This window comes from Pteropus medius, unplaced genomic scaffold (genome assembly GCF_902729225.1).
Source record: "Pteropus medius unplaced genomic scaffold, Ma_sr-lr_union100, whole genome shotgun sequence".
Taxonomy (NCBI): Eukaryota; Metazoa; Chordata; class Mammalia; order Chiroptera; family Pteropodidae; genus Pteropus; species Pteropus medius.
The window spans coordinates 482,781-502,968 of NW_024344197.1; the positions used below are offsets into that span (position 1 = coordinate 482,781).

General features: G+C 36.4%; 1 protein-coding gene across 1 annotated transcript in view; it reads right to left on the reverse strand.

The window, feature by feature from the left end:
- The window catches only part of LOC120607121 (rho GTPase-activating protein 20-like), a 97,991-nt gene extending 77,872 nt beyond the window's left edge, over positions 1-20,119 (reverse strand). Inside the window, 2 exon segments of the mRNA XM_039868718.1 lie at positions 15,609-15,747; positions 16,316-20,119. Of these exon segments, the coding sequence (XP_039724652.1) occupies positions 15,609-15,620 (12 nt within the window). The 5' untranslated portion in view covers positions 15,621-15,747; positions 16,316-20,119.
- Positions 20,120-20,188: the final 69 nt, after the last annotated feature.

A 20,188-nucleotide genomic window follows, 5' to 3' on the forward strand; every position in this document is an offset into this window, starting at 1 on the left:
GCAAGCTTTATATTCACATATTTTGTTAAGTGGTGCGTGGTTCTATATAAGGCACAAGATGTCTTTACTTTGGAAAGACATCTACCAATTCCTGGATGGCAGGATAAGAACTGTGAAAGAATTCAGACATCTAAATGATTGGAGTTGACGTTTTCATTTTCTGCAGGTACCATAAGTTGTCTTTTGTCTCCCAGTTCATTGGACATGTTCCACCTTTTGCCCTGCAGACCTTTCACCAAATCATAACCTGGGAAAATGTCGAAATCATGGGTAAAATAAATTGCTTCACAATAATCTTCACTTCACACAAAAGCAATAACTTCACTATTTAGGTATAAGTGACTTGTGAGTTTTCAATCTTTAAGTCACAACAGGGCTAAATAGTCAAAATAATTATTTTATGCAAAAGTGGAAAAATAAAAGACTTTCTAACTTCCATTTTAAAAAAAGTCACAAAAATTAATTTTCCTTTTGCTATGTTAAAATGCATTACTGTGTTCACATTTTAAGTAAAAATAACTATGGAAGAGTCTTTTCCTACACTCGAGATTCACTCTATAAAATATTTACTGACGAGAAATTTTTAGCTGGGTTTTCCACATACATGACTTTCCATGGTAGAATCATCTGAGATATAGGATTCAGTGCACCCATATATAACTTTGAAATATAGTTTTATGAGTTTGGAGAACATGCCAAGCGTTCCAACTTTAGAAAGCTGGACTGAAACATCAGCACGGAAAGCAGGACTGGCTAAAGGTCTCCTGAAATAGAAGTGCCTTACATGAAACATCTGAAAATGACAGATACCAAGGCATAAAAATCACAAATTTCCAAAGTAATTAGACCAGTGATTGTATCATCGTTACTATTCATTAATATTTACTGGGATGGTTAACTTTATGTGTCAGCTTGACTGCACTGGGGTGTATGGATTAAACCTTATTTCCAGGTATGTCTGTGAGGGTATTTCTGGGTCAGATTAGCACTTGCTGGACTCGGTAAAGCAGACTGCCCTTCCCAAAGCAGGTAGGCATCATTCATCCCTAGGGGGCTTTTCTAGAACAAAAAGTGGAGGAAGGAGGAATTATCCCCTTCCCCCCGACCCCTCACTGTTGAGTTGCAATGTCTCATCCCATCCTTTTTTGCCCTCAAGAACAGAGAGTAGTAAATTACACCACCAGCTTTCCTGGGTCTTCAGCTTGCAGACAACAGATCACAGGATGTCTATTGGTCTGTTTCTCTGGAGAATCCTGACCAATACATTTATCTAATGGTGACTGTGAACATAACAGTCAAAGGTAGATGGAGAGGGTAGAGACTCTGCTCCCCAAAAAATAAAATTACTTCTCAAATGTGCTTTACTCAGTTGTTCCATTTAATTCAAATCTACTCTCTCCTATATCTTACATTGCTAGTAATAACAAATACATCTATAGCCTAGTTGGAAAGAAAAAAAAGTTGGGAGATCTGGGTTTAAAGTCCAGCTCAGTTGAGAATTTTGGCATCTAAGTTCATGAGAGACATTTTTCTGTAATTTTCTGTTTTTGTACTGTCTTTGTTTGCTTTACTTTCAAAGAAATATTGGTCTCATAAAATGCATTAGAAATGTTTCCTTTTATTCTATTTTCTAGAAGACATTGTGAAAAATTGGTGTTAATGTTTCTTTAAATGTTTATCAGAATCCTCCAGTGAAACAACTGAAGGCTAGAAATTTTTCTTCAGGGGTTTTAAATTGTGATTTCAATTTATTTAATGATTATAGGACTGTTCTGATTATTGATTTCATCTTAGTTGAGGTTTGGTAATTTGTGGTGTCTCAGGAATTGTTCCACTCTTTTAAGTTGTCAAAGTATGAGTGTAAAAATTATTTGTAGTGTTTCCTTATTATCATCTTAATGACTGTAGGATCTATAATGATATCCTGTTTTATTCCTGATATTGGTGAATTGTGGGCTTTTTTTGCCATCAGACTTGATAGAGGTTTATCAATTTTATTATTTTTTTCAATGGACCAACCTTTCTTATTATTAAATTTCTCTACTGTTTGCCTATATTCAAGTTGAGATTTCTGCTCTACTCTTTCCTTCCTTCTATTTGCTTTAGGTTTATTCTTCTTTTTCTAATTTCTCAAGGTAGGAAGTTAGTGTATTGATTTGAGATCTTCTTTTTATATTTTATTATTTTTTTTTATATTATTAGTTTCAAGTATACAGGTCATTGGTTAGACATATATATAGCTTATAAAACAATTCTCCTAATTGTTTTTCTCTCCTCTGGCTCTCCACCTAGCCATTACATTAATGCTGACTGCATTCCCTATGCCATGCTCCACATCCCTAAGACCATCTATCAACTACTAATTTGTACTTATTTAACCCTTCACCCCACTCTCCAAGTCCCCCAACCCCTCTCCCTTCTGGCTGTCACCAGATTGTCCTCTCTCTTTATGTCTGTTTTTGATTTTTTCCTTTTGTTCCTTAGATTCTGCATATAAGTGAAATCACATGGTATTTATCTTTCTCTGTCTGACTTATTTCACTCTGCATAATAACCTCTAAGTCCATCCATCTCATTGCAAATAGTAGGATTTCATTTTTTTAGTGGCTGAGTAATATTCCATTGATATTTTCTTTTTAAATATAAGCATTGTTATAATTTTTCCTCTCAACACTGCTTTAGCAGTATCCCACATATTTTGATGTTGTTTTTTTATATTTAGTTCTAGGATTTAAAAACATTTTCTTTTAAACTTCCTCTTTGTCCAAGGGAGTTAGAAGTTTTCTTTGGTTTCCAAGGATTTGAAGATTTTCATTATCTCTCTGTTACTGATTTCCAGTTTGATTGCATTGTGGTCAGAAAACATACTCTGTATGACTTCAATTCTTTTAAAATGCTGATGTTTGTCCCATAACCCAGGATATGGTCTATTTTGGTTTATATTCCACGGGCAATTGAAGAGAATATGTTTATTTCTATTGTTGAATGGAGCGTTCCATAAATGCCAGTTACATCCTCTTAGTCCATGAGGTTAAGTTCTATGTCATTGCTGGTTTTCTCTCTGGTTCTATCAATTGTTGAGAGAGGAATATGGTGATTTTGCTTATTTCTCCTTTCAGTTGTCATTTATTTTACTTTACATTTTGAACCATTGTTGTCTGTGCATACACACTTAGAATTGTTATGTCTTCTTGGTTGATTGAGCCTTTTATTGTTCCTGTCTGTGGTAATTTTCTTTGCTCTGAAGTTTACCATATTCATTTTTAATATAGCCACTCCTTTCTTTTGATTAATGTTAGCATGATATATCTCTTTCTTTTACTTTCAACCAATCTATGTCATTGAATTTGAAGTGTTTCTTGTAGATAGGAATCATTAGGTAGGTTTTTTTAAATCCACTGTCAATCTTTGTTTGTTGATTGGTATATGTAGATCATTTATTTTTAAGGTAATTTTTAATATGTTAGAGCTTAATTATGCCATTTATTATTTGTTTTCTGTTTCCTCTGGTTTTTGATGCTCTCTTTTTAACTTCCTGTAGTTTAACATTTCTTTAAGGTTCCATCTTGACTTACTTATGGTGGTTACATTCTCCAAATGTATAGTGTCTGTTGTTGCTCTGAGTATTTAATATACATACATAGCATATCACATTCTACTGGTATCAACTTTTTACCACTTAAGTATGAAAATCTTGCCTCCATTTAGAGTCCTTTGTTTTTCCCACTTTAAAATATCATTTTCTTGGGTATCAAATGGTGTTAGCCTTTCTGTTTCAAGAATCAAAGATGACTAATAAAACTCATGAGAAGTATTGTCTATCATTATGGACTCTTATTTCTACTTCCTGGTGTCCTTTCTTCCTTCCCAATTCTCCAAATTGCCTTCTTTTAGCTTCTACTTTCTGTTTAAAGAACTTCTCTTAGTCTTCAAGTGTATGTGTGCAACATTTTTTAAAGGTTTCCTTCATCTGAGAATGTCCTTATTTCCCCCTTCATTCATGGATAGTTACATTGGTTATAACATTCTGGATTGACAGTTATTTTAGCACTTGGGAAATGTGCCACTTTCTTCTGGCCTCCATGGTTTCAGATGATAGATTCAATCATGTAAATTGGTGTGCTTTTAATAGGTAAGGTGTCATTTCTGATTTCAAATTTATTTTTGTCTTTAGTTTCCAAACATTTCATTATGGTGTGTTAATCCAGTTTAGGTTTCACTTACCTTCTTAAATGTGTAAGTTTGTGTCTTTCATCAAATTTGAGACATTTTACCCATTGTTTTCTCTGAATATTGTTTCAGCCATTCCCTCTCTCTCAATTCTGGAACTTCTATAAAGTTAAAACATTTGTTATTGTACCACAGGTCCATGAGGCTCTGATCACTTTTTTTTTTTGATCTTTTTTCTCTGTTCAGACTGTGTAAATTCTATTTGTCCTCAAGTTCTCTGACTCTATCCTCTGTCATCTCCACTCTGCTATTTACTCCACACAATGAGTTTTTAAATCTGTTATTGTATTTTTCAGTTCTGTAATTTTCATTTGGTTCTTTTGTGTAACTTCAATTTCTTTGCTGAGACTTTTTTTTTTTACTTGTTTCAAGATAATTTGTATTTGGTTGTTGACACATTTTTAAGATGCCTGTTTTAAAATCATTTTGATGTGTCAGTTGTCTTTTCTCATATAATTGTGCTTTTCCTGGTTCTTGGTGTGACAGGTGATTCTCAGTTGTATCCTGGACATTGTGTCTATTCTGTTAGGAGACTCTGGGTCCTATTTAAATCTTTTCTTTTAGTAGGTATTCACCTTGTTTAGCTTTAGCACACAGGTTCTTTCCTGTATTTGGGTGTTGTGGGCCCAATGAGTTTAATTTTAGAGGTTTTGTGGTACGATTTTGATCTGATCTCTGCTAGAGAGATCTCTTCGTCCTATAAGCTGAGACAGCCCTGTCTGGGTGTTTTTTGTGGTGAGATCCCTTCTGTCCAAGCTATCTGGCCATTACAGCATCTTTGGGTGGGAGAAGGGAGACTTAGGCTCGCTGGGGCAAAGATGCTTCCTAGGTTGAGTTGCTTTTTGTGATTGAGTCCCTCTTTCATTTATTGCTTGGTCACTAAACTATCTCCTAGTGGGGGAGGGAAGTCTCAGGCCTAGCAGGAAAAAATAATTCTCCCTCTGGCCACTTGTTAGTAGGGTACTCATCTATCCCTCTTGTTGGTGGTACTTGGCTTACCCAACAGTGTCAGAGGGATTCCAATTACTCAGGGGTAGGAATGAGCATATCTGGGCAGCATTCCGTTGTTAGGTTGTGAAAGGTCAGGCCTAGGTCGCCTTCTATAGGGTGAACGGATGTAAAATGAGGGGATGTAAAATGCTTTGTTACTATGTTGTTTCTCTGGTCTTAGATTCTGAATCAATTCACCTTTATTTTATCACTTTTTGAGATTCTTCTTTGGTTGTCTTTTGCATTGTTTTAAAGATTTATGATTATACTTAACCATATGGCTATACTTAGGAGCAGGAGCACACAAGCCTGTACAATTTTGGATGGACAAAACTTTCAGCCCAATTAATTTTACAATTATTATAGCTTTCTGAATTTTTTCTGGTACTGAATGATTTTCTAAAATTGGAGATACCTAATGGAGACACAGTAACTTTTTAGGTTTGGATGGAACTCTTGCTTGAATTAGCTCATATTTGGTTTTCCACCCCTTCTATTCATTTTCTGTGCCTTTAAGCAATAAGCATCTTTGCACTCATGTATTTTCATGATTCTCTGTTTCTCAGGCATTCCAATGCTTGGGCAAAGATATAAACTGTTTTTCTCCTGAATTTTAGGCAGTAATAATCATAGTCCCTGTGACCTGGCAGAGAAGGAGTATCTCTTTATATCATCCATTTTACTTGCTCAGAATAACAGGCCTACCTCACACATACAGGTTCTTAGCCAATTTATTCACTCCTCATAGCAGATTCAAGAGGCTGCAAAAAGTTCCAAATGTAAACCCAGACATCAGAAACATGGCAGAGTGAGAGATGTCTCCACTCTCCACTTGAAACAATAAGCTGAACATCTAAAACTCAACAAAAAATACCCAAACTGCGCACTAGCACGTCTGAGTGTGGGAACTGTGAATAAAAGCAACCACAAGTCAGAATCATACAACCCTGCCTGGGACAGCTGTGAGCTCCATGCAGCAGCAGTGCCCAGGGATCAGGGCAGAAAGCAGAGAAGTGAGGATGGCAGAGAAGCAACAGTTGATAATTACCAGCCACAGTTGCAAAACGTGAGGCTGAGCCTCAGCTCCCCTCCCCCAAACCAGAGGGCACCTCCCCCAATATCTTCCATGACCGAACATCATGGAACCCCAAGGAAATCTGAGCAAACGCTACCAAAACTGTCACTAACACTGACAGAGACTGAGAATGAGGGTAGCGAGCGTGATTGAATATTTATAAGGAAAAACAAGGCATTGTTAAGACTTTATATAAAGCAGGGCTCCCAGGGGCTCAGATGCCACCTACGGGAAACCAAAAGAAAAATGCCAGCTTAGGCTAAAGAGAGACTTTTATACAATAAGTCTTCTTTCTGGAAAAAAAGGCAGAATACAGCTCCATTAATGGCCAGGTGGAGAAACAGTCCATTAAAAACACCATGAACAACCAAGATGACAAGGCAGCTCAGGAAGAAAGAAAAAAATCTCCAGAAAATAAGCTTAAAGAAATAAGAATTATGCGAGTTAAATTACAAGAGATTTCAGAATGGTATTTCTGAGAGAACTCAATGATTTCCAAAATAATTCATATCAACAATTCCAGTAATTGAGAAAACAACTAGATCAGAAGAATGAGTTTTTTAGCAAAGAGATTGAAAGCCTCAAAAATAACCAAATAGAACATGTAGTGATGAAGAACATATTGAAAGAGATGAAAAATGAAATACCAAGCTTGGGAAATAGAGTTGACCAAATAGAGGAAAGGATCAGTGATATCAAAGACAGAAATCTAGAAATAATAAGAAGAAAGAAGAGAGAAACTGGAGAGTTAAAAATAATGAAAGAGAAATACAAGAACTAGCTGACACCAACAGGAGAGGAAACATAAGAATAATGGGCATTCTCAAAGGTGAAGAAAAGGAGCAGGGACTAGAAAGCATTTTCAGACACATAGTTGACAAGAATTTCCCAAATCTAAGGAATGAGCTGGAGCTTGGAATTCAAGAAGTCAACAGAACACCCAATTATCTCAACCCAAAAAGGCCCTCACCAAGACACATTGTATTAAAATTATCAAAAATCAATGACAAAGTCAGAATTCTCAGGGCAGCCAGGAAAAAGAAGATGGTAATCTATAAAGGAAAACCCATTAGATTATCATCAGACTTCTCAGCACAAATCTTATAAGCCAGAAAGAAATGGAATCAAATATTCAAACTATTAAATGAAAGGACCTACCAGCCAAGAATAATGTATCCAGCAAAGGTCTCCTTTAGATATGAAGGAGAAATAAAGATCTTTCCAGACATACGAAAACTGAGGGAATTCTCCACTACGAGGCCTGCATTACAGGAAATACTAAAATGGGTCAGCTCGCACAAAACAAAATGACAAAAAAATACATAACTATGAGTAAGGCAACTAGCAGGAAGATAGAAGCAGAAGAGTGCAACTCTTATTAAGAACAGGGCATGGTAAGCTTAAACAATAAGAAGAGATTCGCTATTGCAAGAGAGTAATGAACATTCAGCATACATAGGGACAAACTGAGACAACAATAACAGAAACGGAGAGGATTCAAAGATCCAAATTCACAAAGGGGAATGAAGATAAGGCACACATGAAATAAAATGGACTATTATATATACAACTATCCTCTACATATTCATAATGGTAACCACACGCCAAAGATTCAGAACTGAGGTATATAACATAAAACAAAAAGGACCAGGGGGAAAACCCACAAGGGCAAGCAAAATAAACACACACACACACACACACACACACACACACACACACACACACACACACAAGGAAGCAATGGAAACACCAAACTACCAGAAAGCAAAGATAAAATGGCTATTAGAAAACTCATATTCAATAATCACCCTAAAAATAACAATAATAATAATCACCCTAAATGTAAATGGACTGAACTCACCAATAAAAAGGCACAGACTTGCAGATTGGATTAAAAAAAAAAAAAAAACAATCATATGCTGCCTCCAGGAGACACATGTCACTTCTAAAGAAAAATATAGACTCGAAGTGAAAGAGTGGAAAATGATATTTCAAGCAAATGGCATTCAGAGAAAAGCGGGAGTAGTGGTAGTGGCTGAAATAGACTTCAAAATAAAAAAGGTAAAGAAAGATACTGAGGGACACTTCATAATGATAAAGGGAATCATGCACCAAGATGACATAACACTTATTAATATCTATGCTCCCAGTCAGGGAGCCCCGAAATATATAAAGCAATTACTAACAGAATTAAAAAAGAGAAGCAGACCAAAACACTATCATAGTAGGGGACCTAAATACCCCACTGTCAGATATGGACAGATCATCCAAACAGGAAATCAATATGGAAATAACATCCTTAAATGACTCATTAGACCAACTGGACACAATTGACATTTCCAGAGCCTTTCATCCCAAAACAGCTGCTTATACATTCTTCTCTAGCACACATGGAACATTCTCAAGGATTAACCACATACTGTGAAGCAGAGATATAGCCTCAACAAATATAAGAGGGTTGAAATCATACCAACCATATTCTCTGATCATAAGGCTTTGAAGCTATGAATCAAATGTAAAGAAAAAGCAGAAAGAAACACAATTACATGAAGATTAAACAACATGCTACTGAAGAATAACTAGGTCAGAAAAGAAATAAAAAGAGAGATCAAGAGATACTTGGAACTGAATGATAATGATAGCACAACATATCAAAACTTTTGGGACATGGCAAAAGCGGTCATAAGAGGAAAGTCCTATCATTACAGGTATATCTCCAAAAACAAGAGTGAGCCCAAATAAAAAACCTAATGCTTCATCTTAAATAACTAGAAAAGGAAAAACAAATGAAGCCTAAAGTCAACAGAAGGAAAGAAATCATCAAAATTAGAGCATAAATAAATGAAATTGAAAACAAATAAATAACAACAACAAAAAAAACATAGAAAAAATAAATGCAACAAAGAGCTGATTCTCTGAGAAGGTTAATAAAATTGACAAACCCCTGGCTAGATTCACTAAAGAAAAAAGAGAAAGGACACAAATAAACAAAATTAAAGATAAAAAGAGGAGTAATTACGACGGACACTGCAGAAATACAAAGGATCATATAAGAATACTATGAAAAAGAATAGAACACCAAATTTAGTAACATAGAAGAAATGGGCCAGTACTTAGAAAGATACAACTTTCCTTAACTGAATCAAGAAGAACTGGAAAATCTAAATAGACCGATCAGCAGTATGGAAATTCAAACAATCATCAAAAACCTACCAAAAAGTAATGTCCAAGGACAGAATTCACCAGTGAATTCTACCAAACATTCAAAGAAGATTTAATACCTATTCTCCTAAAACTCTTCCGAAATATCGAAGAGGAGGCAATACTTCCTAACTCATTTTATGAGGCCAATATTACTCTGACACCAAAACCTGGTAAAGATAACACGAAAAAAGAAAACTACTGACCAATATCTCTCATAAACACAGATGCAAAAATACTAAATAAGATACTAGTGAATTGGATACAGCGACATATTAAAAAGATTATACACCATGATCAAGTGGGCTTCATCCCAGGGACACAGGGATGGTTCAACATACACAAATCGATTAACGTGATACATCACATAAACAAATTAAAAACTAAGAATCATATGATCATATCAATAGATACAGAAAAGGCCTTCGACAAGATACAGCATCCATTTATGATCAAAACACTTCACAAAATCGGTATAGAAGGAAAGTACCTTAACATTATAAAGTTATGACTTTATAATGTTAAAGTACTTTCCTTCTATATGTTAAGGTACTTTCCATCTATGTTAAGGTACTATGTTAAGGTCTAATGTTAAGGTACTTTCCATCTATGACTTTCAGCCAACATTATACTTAATGGTGAAAAACTAAAAACCTTTCCTCTAAGATCAGGAACAAGGCAAGGCTGTCTACTATTGCCACTCTTATTGAATATAACCTAGTCAGTACAATCAGGCAAGAGAAAGATATAAAAAGTATCCAAATAAGAAACAAAAAAGTCAAACTGTCACTATTTGCGGATGACATGATTTTCTTTATAGAAAACACGAAAGACTCCACACTACTAGAAACAATAAGCAAATACAGTAAAGTTTCTGGATACAAAATCAACGTTCAAAAATCCATAGGCTTCCTATACTCTAATAATGAACTATCAGAAAAAGAAGTGAAAAAAATAATTCCTTTTGCAACTGCAACAAAAAAAAAAAAATACTTAGGAATAAATCTAACAAAACATGTGAAGGACTTATATAATGAAAACTATAAAATCTTACTAAAAAAAACTAAAGAAGATACAAAGAAATGGAAAGATATTCTGTGGTCTTAGATTGGAAGAATCAACATCGTTGAAATGACCTTATTATCCAAAGCATTCTACTGATTTAATGCAAAATATACTACAAAGTGACAATAATCAAAACAGCATGGTATTGGCAGAAAAACAGATGCACAATCCAGTGGAACAGAACCAAGAGTCTAGAAGTACATCCATGTTTATATGGGCAAATAATTTTCAACAAAAAGGCCAAAAACATACAGTGGAGAAAGGAAAGCCTCTCCAATAAATGGTACCGAGGAAATTGAAAAGCTACCTGCAAAACAATGATACTAGACTATTGTCTATCACCACACACCAAAATTAACTCAAAATGGATTAAGGATCTGCATATAAGACCTAAAACAATAAAATGCATAGAAGAAAACACAGGAACTAAACTTATGGACCTTGGACTTAAATCTTCAAAGGCAAGGAGAATAAAAGCAAAATAAATGAATGGGACTACATCAAACTAAAAAGCTTCTGCACAGCAAAAGAAACTGTCGATAAGGTAAATAGACAATCATCCAAATGGGAGAAGATATTTGCAAGTAACGCCTCCGATAAAGGCCTAATATCCAAAATATACAAAGAACTCATACAACTCAATAACAACAACAACAAATAATAATAATCCAATCAAAAAACGGGCAGAAGACCTGAACAGACACTTCTCTCAAAAAGACATACAAATGGCCAACAAACATATGAAAAGATGCTCATCTTCAATAGCTATTAGAGAAATGCAAATCAAAACCACAATGAGATACCATCTCACACCTGTTAGAATAGCTAGAATCAACAGGACAAGTAATAACAAATATTGGAGAAGATGCAGAAAAAAAGGAACCCTCATACACTGCTGGTGGGATTGCAAATTGGTACAGCCACTATGGGCAACAGTTTGGAGGTTTCTCAGAAAACTAAGAATTGATCTTCCATGTGATCCAGCAATCCCTCTACTAGGTATTTACCCCAAAGACTTGAAAACTCATATCCGAAAAGATATTTACACACCAATGTTCAAAGCATTATTCACAGCGGCCAGGACATGGAAGCAACTGAAGTGTCCTACAATAGATGATTGGCTAAAGAAGCTGTGGTACATATATACAAAGGAATATTATTCAGCCATAAGAAGAGATAAAATACTGCCATTTGCGACAACCTGGATGGACCTCGAGATAATCATGCTAAGCAAAATAAGCCAGACAGAAAATGTGGAAAGCCACGTGATATCACTTATATGTGGGATATAAACTTAAAACCAACAAACAAACAGGACAAAGAGAGACTCATGGACATGGACAACAGACTAGTGGTTACCACAGGGTAAAGGGGGGCGGGGGCAGGAGGGAGGTAGATGAGGTAAAAGAGGTCAAATGTGTGGTGACAGAAAGAAATCTAACTATGGGAGATGAACACACAATGCCATATATATGCCTTACTGTTAAATTGTACACCTGAAACGTACTGGATTTCGTTAACCAATGTCACCATAAAAAAATTGAAAATAAAATAAATAAATAAAAATTGAATACAAAAAATAAGGTACAAACACACACAAGAAACTGTGAAGAAGAGCAACTGGTGGGAGGGGAGGTGACTAGACTTATCAGATATTATAAATCTTCAACAATTAAAACTTTACAGAACTAGTACATGAGTAGACTGAGAAATAATGAACAAATTAGAAAACACAGAAATATATCCAACTATGGTAAATGTGACACCTCAAGTCAGTGGGACAAATATAGATTATTTAATAAATGGTATTGGGTCACCTGGGTAGCCATCTGGAAAAGATGAATAAATTTAATTTTTATGTTACACTATGCACAAAGATAAACTCCAAATGGATCAAAAATTTAAACACAAAGAATAAAGCTGAAAGCTTGCTAAATTTAAATTTGAGGTGAGAATGGAGATGAAAAGATCCCTTCTTATCTTGAGGTTAAAATAATCTAAGTTTGATCCAAAATCCAGAACCATTAAAAAAAAAAAAAAGATCAAAGCCCCATATATGGCTAACTATACCGTAAGCAAAGTGAAAAGAGAAATAAAAAGCTGGGAAAAATATTTGAAACTCATCTCAATCCCTAAAAATCAAAGATAAAAACTTAATAGAAAAACAGTCAAAACACATGAAGAAAAAATTCACAGAAATTATAATTGACTGAACACATGAAAATGTTTTTAACCTCACTCATAAGAGAAATCTAAATTTAATGCCCTGAGCTAAGATTTTCCACCTGTCATGTTAGCAAAATTCAGCATTTTAATAACAAATTCAGATGGGGAGTTATTCTCATATATTGCCGGTGAAACTGTAAGTCAGTATGAATTCTTTGATGACCAATATGAAAATATCAAACAAATTTACAAATACATATTCCCTTTGAAAAGGCAGAAATCCCTCACTTCGGAATTGTTCCCTAAATATATTACTTATGCATATGAAAATTTATAGATGAAGATACATATTTTTATTATGTATTAGTTACCTACTGCTGTGAAACTTACATTTATTATCTGTTTCTGTGTGTCAGGAATCTGGAAACAGCTTGGCTGGGTCCCTTGCCTGTCTCCCACAGGCTGCCATCAAGATGTGAACCCAAGATCTGCAGTCTCATCTGCAGCCTCAACTGGGGAAGAATCTGCTTCTAAGCTGATTTGGTGACTGTTGGCAGCATCAGTCCCTCAAGGGTTGTTGGATGAAAGGCCTCAGTTCCTCACTGACTGTTAACAAAAGTCTGCCCTCAGTTCCTTGTCCCGTGGCCTCTCCCACATGGCAGCTGTCATCATCAAAGCATGCTAGCCAACAAGGAAACAGAGAGTCTGCTAGCATGACAGAAGTCAGTCTTTGATAACCTAATCATGAATGTGACATCCCATCATGTGACATCATAACAAGCCATGAGGTCCAACTCACCCACAAAGGAAGGGGATAATATAATGGCATGAACACTGCAAAGCAGGGATCACTGGAAGCCATTTGCTACCACAAGTGAAAAGAGCAAGATGTTGGGAACTGGACATGTAGATGACAGGTGTTGAATAGGTATGATACACTTAAAGGGTTCAAAAATTTCTTAATAATAAAAAGGTTTTCAGTGAAAAGCTATTCAATGGTGAAGTTACTAAATATCTTTTTGTATTTCAAATTTTTTGAACCATGAGAATATATTCCTCATCAAAGGTTTTAAATTAAAAATGTAATTACTTTTTTGGTAGTCTCATCATTCTGCAGGAGCTCTCCTGCTTTTATTCTCTATCAGCAAATCCAATTTATTTCTTTAGAGCACTTACCAGAATTTGCAATTATATAATTATTTGCATATTAATTTGTTTATTGTTTGTCTATCCCATAATACTTGAAGCTTTAGGAAGACAAGCACCAGGTCTGTTTCATTCACCAGTGTATTATCCAGGACCAGCACAGTGCCTGGCACATAGCAGGCATATTGAACAAATCACTGAATGATGCAAACACTGAGTGACAATGTATCCTCTTTAAAAACCAGCAACATGATATAGTTCTGATCTCATTAATGTAGTGACCTCACCTTTAGAAACAATAGGTCAAGGATAAGACATGGTACGTGCTAACCGCCATGTCTCACTTCTAGCTAGTTATCTGCTAAAAATTTATTAACTAAAGGGATTTACTGGCCGGATCACTGCCTATAGGTACAAAATATTTTAACAATGACGCATTCTGCTTCTGTACCCCTGCTTGCTTACCCACCTCTTAGTTATCAATTAATGAATGGAGGAGATATAGTCTTTTGTGTAAAGACTTAGGAGCTGGGGGATGGGATCGAGGGCTTAAAACCTTTGTGCCCCTGCGTCTCGGGGCTGCTCCTTTGCAAGGACAGCCGCCGGCTAATAAACTGTCTCTTGGACTAGAGCACTCGAGTTGGGCCTGGTTATTTCGGTCACAACAATTAATATACCTTTATCATACTAGATTTCTTTTTTTACATATCTGTGAGCTTCTTAGGAGATAATTAAACTTGATGAAAGAAGTATAATAGGCTCCTATCTGGGGTCACTCCTGTCTCGCCCCCATCTGCAGGGTGGCAAAGAAGCTACACTGTAACCCCCTCAACCCCCACGAACATGGTGCTGTGAGCAGCATGGAGCATGTGGGGCTGTGGCCTGTAGCCTGCAAGCAGCCTGGGTGCCCACCATGCCCCACCCGCCTCAGCTCTAGGGCCTGAGGGCAGGCGCCATCCAGATATTGTGCACGGGCCCCCATCTGCTCTTGTGCATAAATTCACAGAGAAACATGAATGGATAACAACAGAAAATGGTATCAGAACAGTGGGCATCAGCAATTTTGCATCGAAATTTTGGGAGATGTTTACTGTAGTTTGCCTGAAGTTGGGACAAAATTGAACAAACAAGATGAGTTTGGTGCTTTAGAAAGTGTGAAAGCTGCTAGTAAACTCTATTCTCCTCTATCAAGAGAAGTAACTGAAACGAATGAAGCCCTTGCAGAAAATCCAAGGACTGTCAACAAATCTTGTTATGAAGATGGTTGGTTCATCAAAATGACACTGAGCAACCCTTCGGAACTAGATGAAGTAATGACTGAAGAAGTATATGAAAAATACATAAAATCTATTGAGGATTGAAAATGGAACTCCCCTAAATAAAGCAGTATGAAACAACTTAATCTAGCATAGTTGTCTTAAATTAGCGGCGAACAGGAGATTTAAAATAGCAACTTTTAGCAATACCAGTGGAAAAAGAAACCACAACAATGCTACTGGAAGAAATACCCCTTAACTTTCTAATGACTGCAGATAAACACAAATATGCATCTTTTTCACAATACCTAAGATTTTTAGGCTAGGCTACAGTTACAATATTCAGAATTCCTGAAATTATTTGTGGTAAAATTATGTTATAAAAATTATGTAATTCAAAGATAACATTGTTATCTTAAGCTTTATATAACATTGTAACTTGCTTACATCCATCTCTGGATTTGGGTCAAAATACTTAATGATCTTTCCATTGGAAATAACTGGCAGTGGAGAAAAGTTTTTGTTTGTTGTTACAGTGTCAGATGACAAACAATTCTGTCTTCATTTTGCAATACACTGTGTTTGCTGGTGCTATTTTTATACAGTGAAGCAACAGCCCTGTAAGAAAACAAAGGTTAATAATAAAACATTCATTTTTAAAGTTATAATATCTAATTTATTAATATTTCCTTCTCAAACATTAGCTCTAATATCTTTAATGATGACATTCATTCAACATAATTATTTATTCCCTACTATATATCAACAGGGTTCTTATTCTTAGCAAGCTTACATTCTAAAATAAAGAAAATAATTCATATACACAAGTGAATATAATAAGGTACAAAGGAATAAACAAGAGTATTCCAGATAAAATACTTTGGAGGTCAGAATAAAAAGAAATTATTCCCATCTGAGGGAATGAGAAAAAGCTTCATGGAGGAGATAACATTTAAAGTAGGTTTTAAATGATGAGTAAGACTTGAGTATGTGAAAATAACAGGGACGGACATCTTGGGGGTGGGATGAGCAAGAAACAGTAAACAATACAGGGAAAATGTGAGGCATATATGAGGAGCAAATAATTTGGTATGGATGAAGCTGTGGGTGTGAGGTAGGGAGCAGAAAGATTTAAGAGGGGAGACTTAGGAGAGGACAGTTAGAAAGAGTCACATTTGTTACTTACAGAACTTCGGATTTCATTGCAAAAAGTCACTGATGGAGTTCAGTTAAGGAGAACAATCTTCAGATTTTATAAAACTTATTTTGGCAGCAATGTAGAAAACCACAGGTGAGGCTTAAGATGGGAGAAATCAATGCAAGAAATATTTAGAAGCAGGAATCAGCAGGACTTAGTGACATAAAATGAATGCAATAAATGACTGTGAACAGCATAAAACAATCAATTCACAGTACTAAATTTTGAGGTACAGGCTGTATGTAGTATGGAGTTCAGGGTAGGAGGTAATTAATATTAGGGCTGGAGAGGACTGGGAAGATTTTTGAATATCTAGTTATGAGGTTGTGCCTTCTGTGAGTCCCTGATAAGACGCTGCTTGCTGCTAAGTAAATCACAATTTCAGTGTTAAAGAACTAAGCTTTGGATTCAAGTATAGATCAAAAATCCAAAACGTGGCTTACACTTCATTTTTAAAAGAGCTAAATAATTAAATATTTTGAACTATTCAAATAATACAGTATTTACTAATCGAAGTAAAATGAATTGGAAATGTATTTTGGTAGTTAATCCATTTGCAAACCAGATACCCGGTGGATGGGTTAATTTGTTCAAGGAATTAAACCGCATGTAAAATAGCAGCTGCAATTGCAGTCACCATCTGGTTAAGTTTACAATAATCCACTGTCATTCTCCAATTTTGAGGATAGCATGGTAGGACTCACCACCCTTTCATCCTTTAAGTCCTTAATGGTAGCATTAATCTCTACAATCCATTCAAGAATGTGGTATTGCTTTTGGTTTACTATTTTCCTTAGGGAGGTAGTTCCAGTGGCTTCCATTTGGCCTTTCCTACAATAGCCCTTTCTCCACAAGGAACCAGTGCAGGGATTCTGGCAGTTGCTGAGTACATCTACCCCAACTATTCATTCTGGAACCCTAATTATTATTCTGGAAAATAACCACTAAATAAATTTGGGGACCCACTGGGCCCACTATGAGACAGACCTAAGCTAAAACTCTATTAATCATCTGACCTCCATGAGCCCCTGTTCTGACTGGTGGATCACAGTGATGTCATGGGTTTCCTGGAACAAATGTCACTTCAGAGCCAGTGTCCATTAACCCCCATAAGGTATAATTATTTCCTCTTCCCCAATGCACAGTCACCTGGTTAAAGGCTGTATGTCCCTTTCAGGAACGCTGGGAGAAAGATTCACAGTATAAGTTTTTAGCAGTTGTACCAGGGTCCTTCCTCAAGGGGACTCAGCCTTCCCTTCATTCAAGGGGTTCTGCATCTATAAACCGGTTCTTGCCTGGGAATTCATTGAGGGGCCATGAATTTGTTTTGGTGATTCAAGTTATACTTGAACTATAACTTATCTGCTTATACTGATCAAATAAAGATTTAGTAGATTCTCATCTAATTGTCCTTTAGAGACACTATACTCAACTAGCTGGCATCATTGGTCTCTGGGAGTCAGACTGTTCTGATTGCTGCTTCCACTCTGCTGTCCTTTACAGTAACCACGCCCACACTGCCTTTGATGGTTAAGTGCAGCCACTTAGCCCCTGCCACCCAAAAACCTAATTATCTCCATTGCATTTGGGATCCCAGTTTGTTGGCAGCAGTTCCCACTGTGATTTCAGTGAAGAGTAGTCATAGAGCTTTTCGAGGATCCTAGGATTTCCTCACAAATTTGAGATCTCCTTGGAGGTACCCTGCTGCCAACCCTACTCCCAATGTCATTGCTGTAAGGGGGATTAAAGTCCCTCTCTGGCAACTACTTAAAACCAAGACAGTCCCTATTGTTCTCCCTATCATTGTAGACATTGCTATTAAACCTATGTGTATATGATCCTGGCCAGAATATTCTGCTACATCATTTCTGCCCTACCAGAAAGCCTCATGGTGTCAATGCTGCAAATCTGTATAATGTAGGCTCATTTGTACCTTTTGTAGAGGGGATCATTCCTGTCTGTCTGTCTGTCTGTCTGTCTCTCTCTCTCTCTCTCTCACGTGCACACACACACACACACACACACCACACACACTGACACATGTTTGGAACAGTCATGCAAGGAAGATGTATGCATGCACCTGCCCACAAAGATTTGTATACAATTATGGGTCATTCACAAACCCTCTGAAGCTTATTTATGAACCAAAAGAATTCCTTCCTTAGCTCTACATAGCTCTCTTAACTCTTTGTGCTGATCCTTTAAAACAGCTTTTAAAAGCCTTTATTTCCTGAAATGCCCTATTTTCCTTGCTGGAAACTACAAAAGGCACAACAGACATTCTTTAAAATTGCATTTGGTGCTTATTTGCCATTTCTTATTAATCAATAACAAACTCCAATTGCTTTTGCAAGGGTGAAGACAATGAGACTGCACTTTATATATGTTTTTTCTTTTTCTTTCACACTTTCTTTTCAGGTTTTCTGAGACCTGTAAATAGAGCCACAAGAGAAAATAAGGCAACAATAAAGCTTTTAACTCCCTCTTTACATCACCATTTATTCCCTGCCTTGCTTCTTCGAAGGGCATTTGAAGGTTATGCTCACACATGCCTGGCTACTCTTGGGGAAAACTTTCCTCTTTAGTGATTTACTAAAAATAAAGTTCCATCAGTCATCTGCCTTTCCACTGCTTACAATTATTTGGAATCCCTGGATGAGTATGTCTGTCTTGGTCTAATGATCCCTAAAGAAATTTATGATACACAATCTTGCATTCTGTGTATTTCTATTTTTCACACACTGACTGAACATATAGCTGCTCAGTAGTGCATGGACTATCTGAGCTCAAAGTATCTACTGGATTTATTTGCAAATGTATTAACAGGAAGGGCATAGTGGACTCAAACCTAAAAGCAAGGAGAGGAAGAAAAGGCAAACCATAATTGCATTTGAACTGAAGGGTGGCAGCCCCACGGGACAAATCCTAAGAACTGCAGAGAAGTTCCACACTCAGAAGTGTGAAGACATCATAGATTTCTCCTATTCAACTACCCCCGACATAAGAAATCCTGATGGTTCTATATTCAGATTACCTATCCCAAAGCCTGTTATTTCTCACCACCTCAACTACTGCCACACTGTTGCAAAGCCAATCATCATCTCACATCTGGATCATGGCAGATCATCCTCTTGTCTAATCTCCACACAGCAGCCAGAGAGAGTATCCTTTTGGAAGAGAACTGAGACTATGTCACCTATCCACTCAAAACCATCCAAATAGCTCACCATCTGAGAGTAAAAACCAAATACTAGACTTTCGGGATATCCTGTGCAGTCTACGTCACCTCCCCAATAACTGACTTTATCTCCAACTACTCTTACTCGCTGTGCTCCAGCAACACTGACCTCCTTGTGGCTGGTCCTTCATCTCAGGCCTTTCACTTTAGGTCTTTCCATTGGCCTTTTCTTCTCAGTATTCTTTCCCAGATAAGTACATAGTTAACCCCTCCACTTTCTTCAAATTTTTACTCAAATGTCATTCTCATGTGGAACCATCCTATCTACCCTTTTAAAAACCGGAATCCATCTGCCATCTCATCTTAACTTCTTTTTCTACTCTACCTATTTTTTTCTCTCTGGACCAAAAAAAAAAAAAAAAAAAAAAAAGCATCACTTTAAAACATAATACATGGTATACTTATTTATTATGTTTATGGCTTATTGTCTATTCTACCACATTCTATCACACCACCCCCTCCAATTAGATTGTAAGCTCCAAGGGGGTAGGATCTTTTGTGTTCACTGATATGTCCATTATTTAAAATAGTACGTGACACATAGTAGGTAATCAATAAATATGCAATGAATAAATTAATTAATGTCTATGTCAAAGGACACCACACACACACACACACACACA